This window comes from Aspergillus fijiensis, assembly GCF_003184825.1.
Source record: "Aspergillus fijiensis CBS 313.89 unplaced genomic scaffold BO72scaffold_4, whole genome shotgun sequence".
NCBI classification, from domain to species: domain Eukaryota; kingdom Fungi; phylum Ascomycota; class Eurotiomycetes; order Eurotiales; family Aspergillaceae; genus Aspergillus; species Aspergillus fijiensis.
The window spans coordinates 132890-146886 of NW_024468980.1; the positions used below are offsets into that span (position 1 = coordinate 132890).

The 13997-nt window shown below is 55.2% G+C and overlaps 8 protein-coding genes across 8 annotated transcripts; 4 read left to right on the plus strand and 4 right to left on the minus strand.

Annotated features, from left to right (window-relative positions):
- Positions 1-146: 146 nt before the first annotated feature.
- BO72DRAFT_474401 (putative carboxylesterase) lies at positions 147-4942 on the minus strand. Its single transcript, XM_040947259.1, has 4 exons — positions 4422-4942; positions 2726-4359; positions 567-1905; positions 147-495 (listed from the first exon to the last, which is right to left on the minus strand). Exons 1-4 carry the CDS (start codon positions 4530-4532, stop codon positions 238-240), a joined length of 3342 nt encoding a protein of 1113 aa, XP_040805669.1. The 5' UTR covers positions 4533-4942; the 3' UTR covers positions 147-237.
- Positions 4943-5107: 165 nt separating this feature from the next.
- On the plus strand, positions 5108-6098 carry BO72DRAFT_420350 (mitochondrial 54S ribosomal protein uL14m). The gene is made up of 4 exons (XM_040942711.1): positions 5108-5354; positions 5420-5504; positions 5571-5795; positions 5846-6098. The coding sequence occupies exons 1-4, from the start codon at positions 5340-5342 to the stop codon at positions 5914-5916; spliced, it is 396 nt and encodes a 131-aa protein (XP_040805670.1). The 5' UTR covers positions 5108-5339; the 3' UTR covers positions 5917-6098.
- BO72DRAFT_444207 (DNA-directed RNA polymerase II core subunit RPB9) lies at positions 5882-7021 on the minus strand. Its single transcript, XM_040943751.1, has 4 exons — positions 6746-7021; positions 6516-6687; positions 6224-6313; positions 5882-6155 (listed from the first exon to the last, which is right to left on the minus strand). Exons 1-4 carry the CDS (start codon positions 6823-6825, stop codon positions 6111-6113), a joined length of 387 nt encoding a protein of 128 aa, XP_040805671.1. The 5' UTR covers positions 6826-7021; the 3' UTR covers positions 5882-6110.
- A 57-nt stretch (positions 7022-7078) lies between these two features.
- pin1 (peptidylprolyl isomerase ESS1) lies at positions 7079-8198 on the plus strand. The gene is made up of 4 exons (XM_040941994.1): positions 7079-7328; positions 7425-7822; positions 7872-7988; positions 8040-8198. The coding sequence occupies exons 1-4, from the start codon at positions 7326-7328 to the stop codon at positions 8047-8049; spliced, it is 528 nt and encodes a 175-aa protein (XP_040805672.1). The 5' UTR covers positions 7079-7325; the 3' UTR covers positions 8050-8198.
- A 12-nt stretch (positions 8199-8210) lies between these two features.
- On the plus strand, positions 8211-9443 carry BO72DRAFT_513830 (uncharacterized protein; the record flags this gene model as incomplete). Its single annotated transcript, XM_040949490.1, has 1 exon — positions 8211-9443. The coding sequence occupies exon 1, from the start codon at positions 8526-8528 to the stop codon at positions 9441-9443; it is 918 nt and encodes a 305-aa protein (XP_040805673.1). The 5' UTR covers positions 8211-8525.
- Positions 9444-9749: 306 nt separating this feature from the next.
- Positions 9750-10134, minus strand: BO72DRAFT_176204 (uncharacterized protein). Its single transcript, XM_040939429.1, has one exon. It carries the CDS (start codon positions 10035-10037, stop codon positions 9834-9836), a length of 204 nt encoding a protein of 67 aa, XP_040805674.1. The 5' UTR covers positions 10038-10134; the 3' UTR covers positions 9750-9833.
- Positions 10135-10851, plus strand: BO72DRAFT_176203 (uncharacterized protein). Its single transcript, XM_040939428.1, has one exon. The coding sequence runs from the start codon at positions 10233-10235 to the stop codon at positions 10710-10712; it is 480 nt and encodes a 159-aa protein (XP_040805675.1). The 5' UTR covers positions 10135-10232; the 3' UTR covers positions 10713-10851.
- BO72DRAFT_444210 (uncharacterized protein) lies at positions 10749-13909 on the minus strand. Its single transcript, XM_040943752.1, has 3 exons — positions 13474-13909; positions 11313-13424; positions 10749-11256 (listed from the first exon to the last, which is right to left on the minus strand). Exons 1-3 carry the CDS (start codon positions 13768-13770, stop codon positions 11095-11097), a joined length of 2571 nt encoding a protein of 856 aa, XP_040805676.1. The 5' UTR covers positions 13771-13909; the 3' UTR covers positions 10749-11094.
- Between the last annotated feature and the right edge of the window lie 88 nt (positions 13910-13997).

Below are 13997 nucleotides of genomic sequence, written 5' to 3' on the forward strand. Positions count from 1 at the left end.
CCGTTAAGATAGAGAACCTCTTTCATGAACTTCACTCGCGTACTAACCCACTCACTCACCACCATGAATGACCCACGACCCATGACCATGCATACCCATTCCACAACCCACACCTATCGAACCCACCCCACCACAAAGAAACACACATCACTTTACCCCCACACAAACCGAAGCCCGCACACCATCTTTCCTTCCCCCTCCTCCCAAGCAGGAACTGTATACGCATACCCAAGCAGGCTAAACAGGAACCCTCCCCGCGACCGCCCTCCAAAACGCACACCGTCTCGGCAACTCGACCAACCTCACATTCTCGAACCCGTCCACCTCCACCACAAACTCCTGGCCCGTAGTACGGAGCAGCGGGACGCCGGGTTGCGACGCATTCGTCAATTTGTGCGCGTCGGGGTTTCCTGTCTGGAAGAAGCTGGCGAAGGCGCCGGCGTAGCCGTCGTAGATGAGGGGGTCAGATTGTTGGATGGCGTTTACTTGGTTCCACTACCGCCAACAAACAAATTAGGGATCTGGGATGTAGTTTTGGGGGGGAACCAACAAAAAGGGAGACTCACCCACTCGGTGTCACTGCCGTGCTTGGCGGGCGAAATGGTATATTCCCCGAGGTACCCGTTGGTCCCTGCGGCGGAGGCGACCCAGTAGGCCGGGCAGGCGAGGACCAAGTCTCGGTAGATCAGGCCGGCGCGGACGAGGGTAGTGTTGTAGTCGTCGACCGTCTCGGTGCTGCCTACCGGCGGGTAGTACTGGGATTCGAGGAGGCTGATCTCGTGGGAGGTTAGGCCGGGGACAAACCCGGAGACCCAGGACTGGAAGCTGGCGAGCGAGGAGTTGAAGCCCGTGGATGTGGTGGTGGTCGAGCCCAGGCCGGCTGGGACGAAGTTCTCGCCCTCGTGGGAGTTGTACATGCCCCAGATGAAGTCCGTGGGGAGGGTGCCGCGCGCGGTGGCCTCGCTGAGGGTGTCGATCAGGAATTCGCCGTCGATGACGGGCGCCCAGGTGTAGGAGCTGGTGGTGTAGGTGTGGCTGGCGTCGATGACGAGGCTGGCGTCGCGGATGGTCTGCACGTCGACGGCCTTGAGGCAGCGCAGAGAATCTTTCACTGTGGAATTGCCGCAGCCGGTCAGATTCACCAGCTGGGAGTAGATGGCTTCGGCTTGGGGCGCGTTATAGGCGTAGGTCTTGGGCCAGAAGGGCGAGCTGGCGAGGGCTTTGCTGAAGAGCTTAGGCTGCTTGCCGCGGCCGTTCGCCAGGATCTGCGCGACGACGGACCCCGCGCCGGCCGACTGGCCCCAGATCGTTACGTTGTTCGGGTTCCCGCCGAAGTGGTGGATGTTCTTTTGGACCCATTTGAGGACATACTGTTGATCCAGCAGGCCCGGGTTGAGGTCGGAGGTGGACGAGTCTTTGATCGCTTGGCCTGGGAGGAATCCAAAGGCATTGGTGCGGTAGTTGGGATAGATCACGATATAGTCGTTGAGGGTGCTGACGTTGAGAGTTGGATAGGCGCTCGGGGGCAGGGTAAAGGATGCGCTACCTTCGATGAAGGCGCCGCCGTAGAAGACCACCAGCACAGGCCGATTCGCAGAGGAGACCTCCCAAGGCCGAGAGTAGAGTCCGAGGTATAGACAGTCCTCCGAGCCATTGACAGTGCGCTGAGGGCACATATCGAAGGCCTGATTACTGTCATAGGTGCCATTTGTAATGCTCAGTGGGGGTTGGGGAGCTCGAAACCGATTTTCGCCCGTTGGGGGTGCTGCAAAGGGGATTTTCCGGAAATAGGACAGGTTATAAGTCGCGTCATACCTGCCTTGGAAGACTCCATAGTCGAGAGTCACCAGAGGCGCCTCGTAGGCGTTGATCGCAGACACGAACAGAGCTAGGAGGCACAAGACCCTGCGAGATATTGATCGCATAATCATGTTGGCATGCTTTGGTCACACGGTCGTACAGCGGGCATCTCGGCAGTCGGAGAAAGAGGAGGCTTTTAAGTACATCTTGGCCATGATGAGCGACCGTAAATCGGGTAGAAAGAGACCGAAGTTGTATTGACCTGCATATGCGGTGCAGGAACAATTAAAGAAATCCTTCGTCAGGTGTCATGAAAAACCGGGGAAGCGTGGCACTTCTTGTCTACCATTGGTGCGATTGAATTCTCCCTCACGATGCAGTCATGGCGAAAATGCGGAGTTGCAGGAGTTTGGCGGGGAAGCAAGGAGGAGAAGGCAGACACGCATGATTTGAAGACGCTGCGGGGGAATATCCGGCGAATTGCAGGAAAAGATCATCGATTCCAATCCCAGATGGCCTGGGTGTTGCGATAGGCCTTGTAAGCATACAACTAAGATCAGAAGCGGAACGCCGACCAGCACTGTACAGTGAAGCCCCTCCGGTCCAGAGGTAAAGTAAAGGGAGGAAATCCAGAAGAAAGGGAATAAATCAAAAGTATCGAATATGTCCATAGATAATAGCCGCCAAAAGCCGTCAAAGGTGTCAAACCGCTCATGCTCGTCATCATCCAACGCCTGGGTTCCACTGGGAATGGCTCCAGTTGTTCTCAAACGCCGTGCCCAAAAATCGCCCAAACCAATTATTATTCAAACATCGCCATCGTTAGTAGGTCATCCGCATTGCTCGGGTCCGCTGCCTGCTGGCTCGCGTGCTGCGACGCTCATCGCACGCCTCGCTCTCGTCTGTCTCCGTGCGTGGCTCCGACAGTTCCGGGGTCGGAGTCACGCCAAAACTGACACCGCGATCCTTGCGGGAGACACGGGCTTCTTCTTCAGGGGAAAGGAATCGATGGATGACCCGATGGTCCATGACCCGTTCTTCGTCGTCGTTGGGACCCTCCTTGTCAGTTTTGGGCCACTGGAAGCCATATAGCATCGAATGCCGTTCGCATCGACGACATTCACGTCTGGTCAGGTAGGAATCTTGCTGGACGAACCAGGCCGTACAAGTGCGGCAGTCTACCCACCGATCGTAAACCTGTGCGAGCAACCTAGGGGTCTTGGTATAGTCTCCGGGGACTCGAGCCCGCTGTGACTCGACCTCGACCGAGGGAACGACACCTCGCTTCCGCGCCTTGTTTAGTTTCTCGACCACAGTTCCAAGCTTCTCGTCTAGCTCCAAGGACCCGGATAAATCTGATAGGGCATCATGTTCATGAGACGCGAGATGCCTTTCTCCGTCGGGTTGACTTGCACCGGGGGTGGCAAGCTCATCTTTGCCAATCAGTACCGTATCTCGAACCGAAGCCTCGGTGGACTCCTCGATTTTAATCTGGACTGAAAATTCACCAATGGAGGTTGCGACAGTGGACGCTGAGTGGTGAGATTCGTCCCCGGCAAGCGAGCTAGGAGACGTGCAGTCAGTGGCGCTGGGACTCTGGATGCAGACCTCACTGAGAGCCTCGCTTTTGAGTTCAGCTTTCCGGCTCCTGGTATTGGGTGCTGAGGAACCGGCGTTCGTAGACGACAGACCAGTCGCGGACTCGGGGGATGCGGGGGCGTCGGAAAGCAACAGCTCCGATCGCAGCTTCGAACTCTGTCGGGTGAATTTTGTGCGTTTGCGAGGGGTGGAGGATGGCGAGGGTTCGGATTCGGTATCGGGGGCATATTTGCGTTTCTGAGGGGTGAGAAGGCCAGTGTCCGCACAGGCAGGCTCGTCGCTGGGCTCGGAAGGCGCCCACCCATTCCGCACGGCACGTTCACACGTCAAGCACAGGCACTCGCAGTTGTCAATGCCAAAGTAGTCCTCGCCGTACGAGACCGTAATCTCCTCGCCAATATAAATGTCCCGGATCGCGACGACCTGCATCCCCTCCATGCCCCTCGTCACCAAGCGACCATTAGCATTACAGTCGTGGTTGGCGAAGCGCGCGGGGCCCAGGAAGAACGATGGGGTCTTCCTCCTGCTCGACATCACGATGCTAAAATCCTTCCTCTTCAGATCCAAGTCCTGCTCCTCCTCCCGGGTCATGGGCACCAAGGTGCCGCTGAGGTACTTGATCTCCTCACCTTGCTTGATGAACTTACGGGCGCAGATGGCCGCCTCGTGCTCGGTGATCAGGTAGCGATTCGTCGTGGTGACCTCGAAGGGCGAATCCGGCAGATACATCTGGATATATTTGCGTAAGTGTCGGGTGAACCACTCCTTTTCGCGGTCGTTTGGCAGCTTCGCCATGAATCGCTTCAGTCCGTCCATGGCCAGAAATTTCCGTTCGGCGGTTGGGACATCCTTCTTCACGATCACGTCGTGGAGCAGGATGTTCGCGATCTCATCGTCCTTGACCCGCCGTAAAGGAATGTATTTTGTCCGATTCTTTCGAGTATTCGTCCAGAAGTGGGCCTAAGAACGTACTACAGTCAACAAGCAGTGCAGGAGCAGCCATCCCCGGTCAGTGGACGTACACGGTCAACGAGCGCATCGGTTGCGACATCATCATAACTTGCCAGCCTTGCCAAAGTCAGACGGTCGCGACGCTCAGCGGAAGGACTCGATCTCGCCTTCGAAGACGGCATAATGTTCTGCGAGGGAGGGCAAATCCCATGTGAGGAAAAAAATTTGGTGCTCGAGTCAAGGAAGGGGACGTCGAAGGTGGAATCCGAAAGAGTGCGTCAATGCGTCAAGGGGAAGCGGCGGAAAGTCGGAGAAGAATCACAGTAAATGGATTCGGTACGGGGAAGCGCCAATTGGATGAGAAGGTTAATAATTTAGGGGGGGGAAGACTAGAGAGTGAAGGACAGGAAATCCAAGAGAATTGACATGATGAACAAAGGAAACGAGCAGGGCTAGACAGAAGGTTAGCGCGCATGTAAGAAGAGCCGGGGGGGGTGGATTGTGATTGTGGTGGTGGAGTGGAAAGATGTGTGATGGTGAGTGAGTTAGTAGTTACTAAAGTGAGTGAGGGAGTGAATTGGGAGGAACACACAGATTACGGGCGCTGGTTGCCCATGCGATGAGCGGATGTCCATAATTTACTTACTTAGTATGTATGACTACCTAGTAGTAAGACTATGGCTAACCTTGAAGTGACTAGTCTAGTCTAGTCTAGTCTAGTCAGTCTTTCAGTCAACATTCAGCCGCCGCCGCCGCCGCCGCCTTCTTTCAAAGCGCCTGTGGTGCAGGCACAGTAAGTTACAGTACAGTAAGTTAACTAATGTTAAGTTAGTGAATCTAGTCCGGGGTCGGTCATCGGCGAAACCTGCCGGCCCGGGACTTTGCTGCTGCTGCGGCTGGGAAATCTTTCGGGCAGTCCAGCCCAAACCCGATTGACCACCCCCATCGAACTACTGTTCCCCCCCCCAGTTCAGGGCATTACAGTCACAATGATTCAACTTAAGGTATTTAAACAAAAATCTCTGGGCAATTCTGACCCCGAGATCGGGTTGCTGACGCGGGTGAGCAGACGATGCTGAACTGCATCGACAACTCGGGCGCCGCCGTGGTCGAGTGTGTCCAGGTCTTGAAGAAGAAGCGCCCCGCCACTGTTGGTATGTCTCTACGACCTACGACCTTTCCTGAAGGCATCGCTAACAAAGTACTCTCCCCGATCTTAGGCGACCGCATCGTTGTGGTCGTTCAGAAGCAGCGTAACTTCGGCTCCGACTCGACAGGAAATTCCGGTATCGCGAACAAGGTCCGTCGTGGTGATATCCGTCACGCCGTCGTCGTCCGCGCCAGGAAGGAAATGCAGCGCCCCGATGGTTCGATCGTCCGCTTCGATGACAACGCATGTGTCCTGATCAACAAGGCTGGCGAGCCCATCGGAACCAGAATGAACGGTCAGTCCGGTCCCACACTTAACACGGCTCAAGACTAATACACCCTACAGGCGTCGTGGCTACGGAATTACGAGGAAGACAGTGGTCGAAGATTTTGTCATTGGCGCCCATGCATGTATAAATTATACCTCCCGAAAGCGAATTGTTCTTTTTCACTTTGAATAGCTTGTACCAATAAACGGTTTGCATCTCTTTCTATTAAGATCTTCGCAGCTTTTTTGTTCCCCAAGCATCGCCATAACTCCACAGCAAATAGCAAGAAAAGAGACCAACATCGGGTATCAGGTCGTCAGAAATAGACACAAAACTCCAAGATTACATGAAGACATTGCCGCATGCGCAGCACACATAGTACAGTTTCTGAGAAAAGGCAAACAAGATGTCAGCAGCATGTTCGAGATGGGGAGATTGCAGGCAGAAGGCCTCACCATTCCGGTTTCCGCAGATCGCTGTTGCGACTGGAAGAAGACTGCTTCGGCTTCACCGCAGCTCGGGCAGAGCTTGTTGGACCGGGGAAGCTAATATCAAGAAAAAGGTGTGGGTTAGCCACAGAATCCCAAGGTTATGTGAAGGTGGCCGTTTGAACGGGAACCAAGTCCGGTCTCAGTTCATCATGAAGTCATCATAGTCCTCTTCCGACCATGACTCCTCCGACGATGACTCGCAGACAAAGCAGGTAATCTCTTCCCCGCAGTGATCACAGAAACCCGGGAGACAAACCGTAGGATCGGATCCCACATCTGTGGTGACACCAGCAGTGTCGCCGACTTGGGTGTTGAGTTTGTTTTGGTAGACGCAGTAGGAGGTGGCGGGCTCGCCGACATGGCAGGTTCGGCATGTGAACATCAAGCGGTTGTTGACGCGGTCTTCCTTGGGGTACAGCAAGTTGGAGCTAGACATTCTCATCAGCATTGAGTCAAGTGGGGGTAGATGGAAGGAGATGCGCCTACCATTCGCGACAGAAGCGAAAGTGAATCTGGTCGGCGCTCTTGGTTTCGCCGCCAGCGGAGGAGGCTGGGCTTGCAGACATTTTCGACGTATGGATAAGACGGTGAGTGACGGTAGTGGTTTGGAGGAAGATAGAAGGAGTGAGACGTTCTTGTGGTCTTAACGGAAGTGCAAGTAAAGCGCTGTGAGTGAAAGAATGAAGCAGTGGCTGAATAGACTGGATGAGGGCCAAGGTATCGGAAGATAAGAGATGAGTGGGAGATGGAAGTCAGAAGAAAGAGGTGGAGCGGGAGCAACAACAGCGTGAGGTGGCCAGCCATGTGGAGGAGGTCGGTGGCACGGTTTGTGCTGTTTGCAGTATTTGCAGTATTTGCACTATTTGCTGGGGGGTCCCTCTCGGTGTCTGTCTTCCCCCGCAGTTTGTCCCGCAGGCAGTCGGACCTGCAGAAAGAAACAAAGTCTATACACATCTCAGTTATCCCCGCTTTTCTTCTCAGCCTCTTTTTGTCAACACATCAGACCTCATAGAGAATTATAAACCTCTCTTAGAGACACAACACACAAACGTTCACTACATTCATAATGGTATTCACACACTGTCCACATTCCTCTCAACCCATCTATACCCTCTGCAGTCATTGTTTCCCAAGCTTACTGCTAACATCCCATCTTCCACTACAGGTAGAAACCGGTCTTCCAGCAGGGTGGGAGGTTCGCCACTCCAACTCCAAGAACCTCCCTTACTACTTCAACCCGAGCACCAAGGAGTCCCGATGGGAACCCCCCGCCGACACGAACACCGAGAAGCTCAAGCTATACATGGCCGACTATCACAGCGGGCCTGCAGGAAACGGGATCGGCCAGGGTGAGGGAAAGATCCGTTGCAGCCACCTTCTGGTGAAGCACCGGGATAGCCGACGGCCCAGCAGCTGGCGGGAGGCCGAGATCACTCGGTCAAAAGAGGAGGCTATTGAGATCCTCCGTGGCCATGAGCAGCGCATCCAATCGGGCGAAGCTACCTTGGGCGACATCGCCATGTCCGAGTCGGACTGCAGCAGCGCCCGCAAGCGGGGTGATCTGTATGTGAACTCTCTTGAGATGTGTGACGCAGGGCTAATGTGTTTCTAGGGGATTCTTTGGACGCGGGGAGATGCAGAAGGAGTTCGAGGACGCAGCCTTCGCGCTACAGCCGGGACAGGTCAGCGGTATTGTTGAGACCGCGTCCGGCGTTCATCTGATCGAACGGTATGCTTCGTGTGTTGATGTGTAGTTGGTGTGTACTAACGATGTTTCTAGTGTCCAGTAAAGGCTTGGGGTTTAGCTCTTATAGTTGGATGGAAATATACCTCGCTTATAACATCAGATGCCGCTTCAGATTCATAGTGACGAGTGCATTAAGTATTGATTCTAGTAGTCAGTAACACAATGTCCGGGTGACGTTGATAGAGGCCATGGAGGAAGTACGGTTTGAGAAGGATAGGGCTTGTGCTGCCTGTGGCAAGGGTTTCTGCTCTCCCATCACTTCCAGTAACACACCACACTTGTGAATAATTCACTTGAACCGAATGGGCCATGAAGCTGAACACATTTCCAGAGACTGACCTCTCTCTTCCTCTCCACCTCCCTGTCTCCATCCTCCTCCATCTATCCTCACCCTCACCATAAACCATCTCCACCCAGCCATTTCAACCCACCTCACTCACCTCATCCAGAAACCAACCAACCGTCAACATCACCCCAAACATCACCCCCAGAAGCAAACAACACAATCACCAGAGAGAAATGTCCTACCTCTCCACCCGCACGCTGAACCCACCGCCCGGCTGCATAAACTGGGACCACCGGGCCCTGCAGCCCCCGCCCTGGGTGTTGACCATCCTGCCGCCGACCACCCGCAAACTCATCGACCGCTGCTACCTACTCGCCTACAACAGCCTATGCGTCCAACGCCACGTGGAAACCTGCTTCGCCGCTCGCTACAAAGCCCTGTGCCCTGGTGCCTTTCCCAGCTCCAGCACCGATCCATCCATCAACCCCACAACACCAGCAGCCGAACCAGCCCCATCACCAGATACAGCTACAGCAGCAGCAACAGCAACAGCAACAGCACCCCCACCCAAGCCCAACCCCGCCACCCTAATAACGCACACCCAATCCATCGACCGCCTCTTCAACTGGCGCCGCGACTACATCCCAGGCAGCCCGACGCTGGCGCCGTCGGCCAAGATCCCGCGGTCCGCGGTGCGGTTCCACGTCGACCGGGCGGCGTTCGCGGCGTACGCGGCGCGGTACACGGCGCAGCTGGACATGTACCTGACGACGTACTATCGGCGGTATCGGGAGGCGGTGGCGGCGGTGGAGCGGTCGATTGTGCTTCTCAGGAGCGGTGGCGGTACAGGTAGTAATGAAGCGGGGGAAGCTGGGCAGGGGGAATGTGGCAGGAACGGGAACAAGGACACTGAGAAGGCGCGCGAGATGCGGGAGCTCGACTGCCGGCAGCTGGAGTGGTGGTGGGGGACGGTGTTTCTGCGGGATATGATGCGGTGGGAGAGGCGGATTCCGTTGCTGCGGATGCCGGCGTTTGAGGTCGTTGTTGGGGAGGTGTATGAGGCTGTGAGGGGGGCGGTGGAGGAGGGGGAGGAGGAGGTGGTTTGGGAGGAGGGGGGGTTTGGGGGGTACGATTTGAATTGTGGGCGTTAAGGGGGTTCAGGGCTGGTGGGCTGAGATCATTGAGAACAAGGAGAGGGAAAGAGGTGAGAAGTGAGAAGAGGTATCCGAACTGACTGGGATGTTCAAGGTTATCTAAGAAGATCGAACAGAAAGAAGTAATAGTGGTCGAGTTCATCAGGGGAAAGAAAGAGCATGGAAAGAGCACGGGAACATACAATGGCCGGACACAACCCAACCCAACACCTTCCACCATCCACCAACTTCAACCTCAAACAATAACCAAATACTCTAAAATCCCATAATAATACTTAATCCTACCATCCTCTCCTACCTACATGTACAAATCTAGTTCAAATCACCACCACCATCTCCAACCCCCCCACCCCCGACCCCAAAAACTCCTCACGTGAACCACCAACCCTAACTACCTGTCCAAAAACAACCGGAGATTCTCGACAACCTCATAGTCTCACCCCTATCACCAACCCCAAACCCCAACCCATTCACAACCCTCCGAATAAAGGACACCACCCTACAAACTCCCCTCAAAATGGCAATGGAACCTCCAACAAAGACCCCAAAACAAAACCCATTGTCTTTCCCCCCTACCACCCAAACCCTCATCCCTTCATAAACAATATAAAACCAACCTCACCCCAACCACCACAACACACCAACAGAACCTCAACTCACCCACTTACCCATTCATCCAATAGTCACACCACACCTCCCCTCATCCTCACCCCCCTTCTCCCCACTAACCACCAAACGCACAGACCCAACAAGAGCCCCCCAAATCCCCTACCCAAAAGAGGCAAAATGTGCACCTCCACAATCCGCACCTACAGATGCGGCTGCGTCCTCGACGAGACCATGCACCGGTGCACCGAAGCCACTAACGCCGAAACCACCGCCGACTCCGACTCCACCACCGAAAAATGTCCCGGGGTAGTCGTAGAACACACCGGCAGCATCGACGAGCCGTGCACCAAGTGCGCGCGACTCGAGGAGGAGCCGGTGGAGGTCTACTCGGACGGGGCGGTGTCGGAGTCCGACGCCGATGGCGATGGCGATGGCGATGTCGACGGGGACGGGTACGAGAACCTGAACAGGACGGGGCCGGGCACCATGCCCTACGCCTCCGGGGTGTGGGAGCGGAACCGGCTGATCATGTATGACTATGCGGACTGGGTGAAGTCGAGGGGTTGTCGGCGGCGAGGTGGGCCGCATGACGGCAGTGGGAATGGCCCGCCGCCGCCGCCTTCGGCGGATGGGTTTGAGGATGTCAATGTTGACTAGAGGTAATAATAACAGGGTGGGATGTTCGTTGCTCGGGCCGTTGAGGTCGGAGTAGCGCGTCTTGTGCCAGTGTAGGTGAAGTCGACGCACTCAGCTCGGCAACTTTGGGTCAGGGTAGGTCTGGGTTCTGCTACATTTGTGCGGGGTGCGAAATGCCCTCGTTTCATAATATAATAAACAAATTGAATGTCTTTTTGTGAATTCGAAAATCCTCGAGTATCAAGAAGTAGGTATAGAGCAACGATTAAGTCTCCAAGTTTTCATCTAAGCAACCGCAATCAGATAGTGGTGTTGAGTCGTTCCAACCGGGACGTGATCGAGTCGATGATCGCAGATCTGTAACTGTATCAGTATGTCATGTCTTGATACCCTAATTAGAAACTCACTCTCGTTCCACCATTCTCATCGCTTCCCCAACCTTCGTCCGTTGAAGTCGGTATGGGATCGTCGGTTGCGCTGAAGCCGGGCTGCTGGCGTCGACAGCGGGAAGCCTAGCAGCAACCGACTTCGCTTCGGCAAGCATATCGCGTGCAAGTTCCTTGGCCTGCAAAAGGATTTAATTAGCTCGGGGTAGACCCGATATGTGGAGGAAGCACTTACCGTTTCGAGGCGTTGAGCGATGGCTTGACGACTTTCCTGGCCCGGTTGCGAGTCCTCCGTCGCTTCGCCGAATGAATCACTGAGTCTCTTCACCTCCTGGAACCATGCCTTCTCTTTGTCGCTCAAAGGTCTGCCGCCAGATTTCATGAGCTTACTCCGAAGAGCCTCGTATCTCTGCACAAGCTCGGTCTGTCTGTCCTTCGCGGCCTGAAGTCTCTTATCAAGGGCCTCTCCGGTCCGCGATCCTTCAATCCGCTTGCCGTCCTCACCAAGCTCACTGGAAACACCCCGCACCCTATCCGCAACATCAGCCAATTGCTTCAGTTGGTCACGCATCTCCCCCTGCAGACGTTCACATCGGCGGAACAGATCCGAAGCAGCTCTCTCCAGCGCGTTCGTATGCGCGGACAGAATCCGATGGGCGGCAGCAACTAGATCAAGGGTCGCAGGCGACAAGCGAACTTGCTCCTTGAGGGCTTGGCGCTGGCGATGCGGAACATGTTTCTCCACAAAGGAACCCAGGGGTGATTCCGAATAGAAGATGGGTGGCACTTGGTAGGGAGGGCGGCGAGGCGGGAGTACAGGCGATCGAGGTCCTTCTTGCGAGTCGAAGATCTGCAACTCGCCAATCGAAGGTAAGGAGACCTCCGGCGCGTCCAGGATCGCGGCATAAGGAACAGAGCCGCGGGACGTTAGAAGTAGGTACCCCAGGTCGTAGTCGTAGTATACCAAAGAGGCTGGCAGGTGGGCAGAATGGTCCTTGTCCTCCCCAACGTTATCATCCACTTCAATGAGCTGCTCTCGCAGAGACGCGGTGCCTTCACACAGAACTTGCAGGCGGAACGCACTTCCACTGGTGTCTTCCGACTGCAGTTCGGCTTCCAATCTCTGCACCCAGGAACCAAGGGAAAAGAAAGTCACATTGGTCGCCGTGGTGACAAAGAAGTTGTAGCGGGAATAGACATCCTTAGTGAATGTCGGCCAGTGGTCCGCCTGTGCCTTCACGGTATCCAACGATTCCACCAAGAGTAGGTCGCATGGATCGGATACTGGCGTGCGGAAAACATTTTGCCGGCTCTTGGGGAGCCACTGCCCTTCAATGCCATCAAGCTCCAGGCAGATATAGATTCTGCCACTTCCACTCGACAAGCAAATCACGGTAGCCGACAATTTGTCCTCCCCGTCGTCTTCCAGCGCCAGGTCAACCTCCTCACCCGTCATGAGAGCGTCGATGTCAGCCCTGGCAGCGACTACAAGGATATCGCATAGGTCAAGGTCGTCAATCTCATCACCGGTGTCCAGACGGAAGGGACCCTGCAGTCTCGGGATAGCGCTGGGGGTTGCAGGGCGTGTACGGACTTCGTAGTCGGACTCGACATCAGTGAGCAGCGGCTCCTGGGTGTCAATCTCGGTGAGCCAGTCATACTGTTGACGGCAAGCCGCAAGTTCATCTTCAAACTCCGCCGGGTCTTCTTGCAAGCTCGCGAGCTTTGGAAGGATAGCTGTAGTGAGTGCCGGGACAGTCGTCAAAGGCGCTCTCCACTTGGTGGGGAGCAAAGGACACAAAGCGTACAGATCGCCTGGCCGCATCGCAACCCAAAGGGTCATGGGAGCCCAGGCATCTTCCTTGGCAACGCCGGTGCCACCAAAGGCAGCAGAGGCTACTTCCATATCGATGTAGTCCGCCGAGAAACCCTTGTTTCTTCCGAACCCCGAGGGCGCGAAATCCTCGTCGCTTGACGTTCCATCAATCAACTTCCGCAGGTCCACCGCCAGCGTCGGTCGATCAAAAGACCAATGATTGTTGCGGTCGATCTCCCACACCCGGACGGCAGCATCTACGGTGACTGTTACCAGACAGCCCGCCAGGTTGCTGTGAACCCCCAATGGATGCCATAGTGCGGAAACAACAGGAGACTCGGGTATAACATGCGTGGTCGGTCCGAGCTGGTAGGTCTTGACGCGGATTGGAAGGGTGTCGGTGCCAGCCAAATGCGACGGGTCTGGAAGGACAGCGATGAACACGGTGTGGTCGGCTACGATAGCTAAGAAAGCGCCGTTGGGAGACGGAACAAGTTGACGGATATTTTCGTGAACCGGGGTTAACAAGACCTGCGCGCTATCAGCTATCGCCCACTTTGCACTCGTCAGGCCGTATTACCTTGTAATGCACACTCTTCTCATGCTCAGGTCGTGTTTCCGAACTTCCATTCTTCAGGCGTCTTTGATGCTGCCATTCGTCCTTGACCCTAGTGAGATCGGACCAGCGGATCTGGTTGTTCACCACGGTGAAAAGTTCATTCCCTCTCTTGGCTTGAATGCGCTTGGGCCCCGCATACTGCTGATCTTGAGCTGGTTGAAGGTTTTCGGGGTGTTTGGTCCCTGCGCTTGAGAAAATCGAAGCACCTGGCGAAGGGCGCGAGAGCCAGGGCGGAGTGTAGCTGATGACTTTGGGCATGGTCTGAAAAATTTCGATCACACAATTAAGATGTAAATTATAGACCCATGCCGTCAGGAGAAGTGATCGTGAGAGAAGAGAGAGAGGAAGTGACAAAAAGATGGGGAAGGGGAAGATTCCAAGTTGCGGGACAATAGCGTAGGGCGGGAGGAGCAGCAACAAAGTAAGGTAAGTTTAACTGAGCTCCAGCAGCGGCCGGGCAAAAATCCACCGCAGACGCGCGCCAA

Coding starts and splice junctions, on each gene's coding strand:
- BO72DRAFT_420350 (XM_040942711.1), top strand. Junction 5,505..5,570: donor GAAGCGCCCCGCCACTGTTG/GTATGTCTCTAC, acceptor CCCCGATCTTAG/GCGACCGCATCGTTGTGGTC. Junction 5,796..5,845: donor CATCGGAACCAGAATGAACG/GTCAGTCCGGTC, acceptor TACACCCTACAG/GCGTCGTGGCTACGGAATTA.
- BO72DRAFT_444210 (XM_040943752.1), bottom strand. CDS start 13,770: ATGCCCAAAGTCATCAGCTACACTCCGCCCTGGCTCTCGCGCCCTTCG. Junction 13,425..13,473: donor AGAAGAGTGTGCATTACAAG/GTAATACGGCCT, acceptor GATAGCGCGCAG/GTCTTGTTAACCCCGGTTCA. Junction 11,257..11,312: donor TCGCTCAACGCCTCGAAACG/GTAAGTGCTTCC, acceptor ATCCTTTTGCAG/GCCAAGGAACTTGCACGCGA.
- pin1 (XM_040941994.1), top strand. Junction 7,823..7,871: donor GCCCGCAAGCGGGGTGATCT/GTATGTGAACTC, acceptor ATGTGTTTCTAG/GGGATTCTTTGGACGCGGGG.
- BO72DRAFT_474401 (XM_040947259.1), bottom strand. CDS start 4,532: ATGCCGTCTTCGAAGGCGAGATCGAGTCCTTCCGCTGAGCGTCGCGAC. Junction 1,906..2,725: donor GTGACTCCGACCCCGGAACT/GTCGGAGCCACG, acceptor AATATCTCGCAG/GGTCTTGTGCCTCCTAGCTC. Junction 496..566: donor ACGGCAGTGACACCGAGTGG/GTGAGTCTCCCT, acceptor TGTTGGCGGTAG/TGGAACCAAGTAAACGCCAT.
- BO72DRAFT_176204 (XM_040939429.1), bottom strand. CDS start 10,037: ATGAGGGTTTGGGTGGTAGGGGGGAAAGACAATGGGTTTTGTTTTGGG.
- BO72DRAFT_176203 (XM_040939428.1), top strand. CDS start 10,233: ATGTGCACCTCCACAATCCGCACCTACAGATGCGGCTGCGTCCTCGAC.
- BO72DRAFT_444207 (XM_040943751.1), bottom strand. CDS start 6,825: ATGTCTGCAAGCCCAGCCTCCTCCGCTGGCGGCGAAACCAAGAGCGCC. Junction 6,314..6,515: donor ATGTGGGATCCGATCCTACG/GTTTGTCTCCCG, acceptor TCTTGATATTAG/CTTCCCCGGTCCAACAAGCT. Junction 6,156..6,223: donor GATCTGCGGAAACCGGAATG/GTGAGGCCTTCT, acceptor GCCTTTTCTCAG/AAACTGTACTATGTGTGCTG.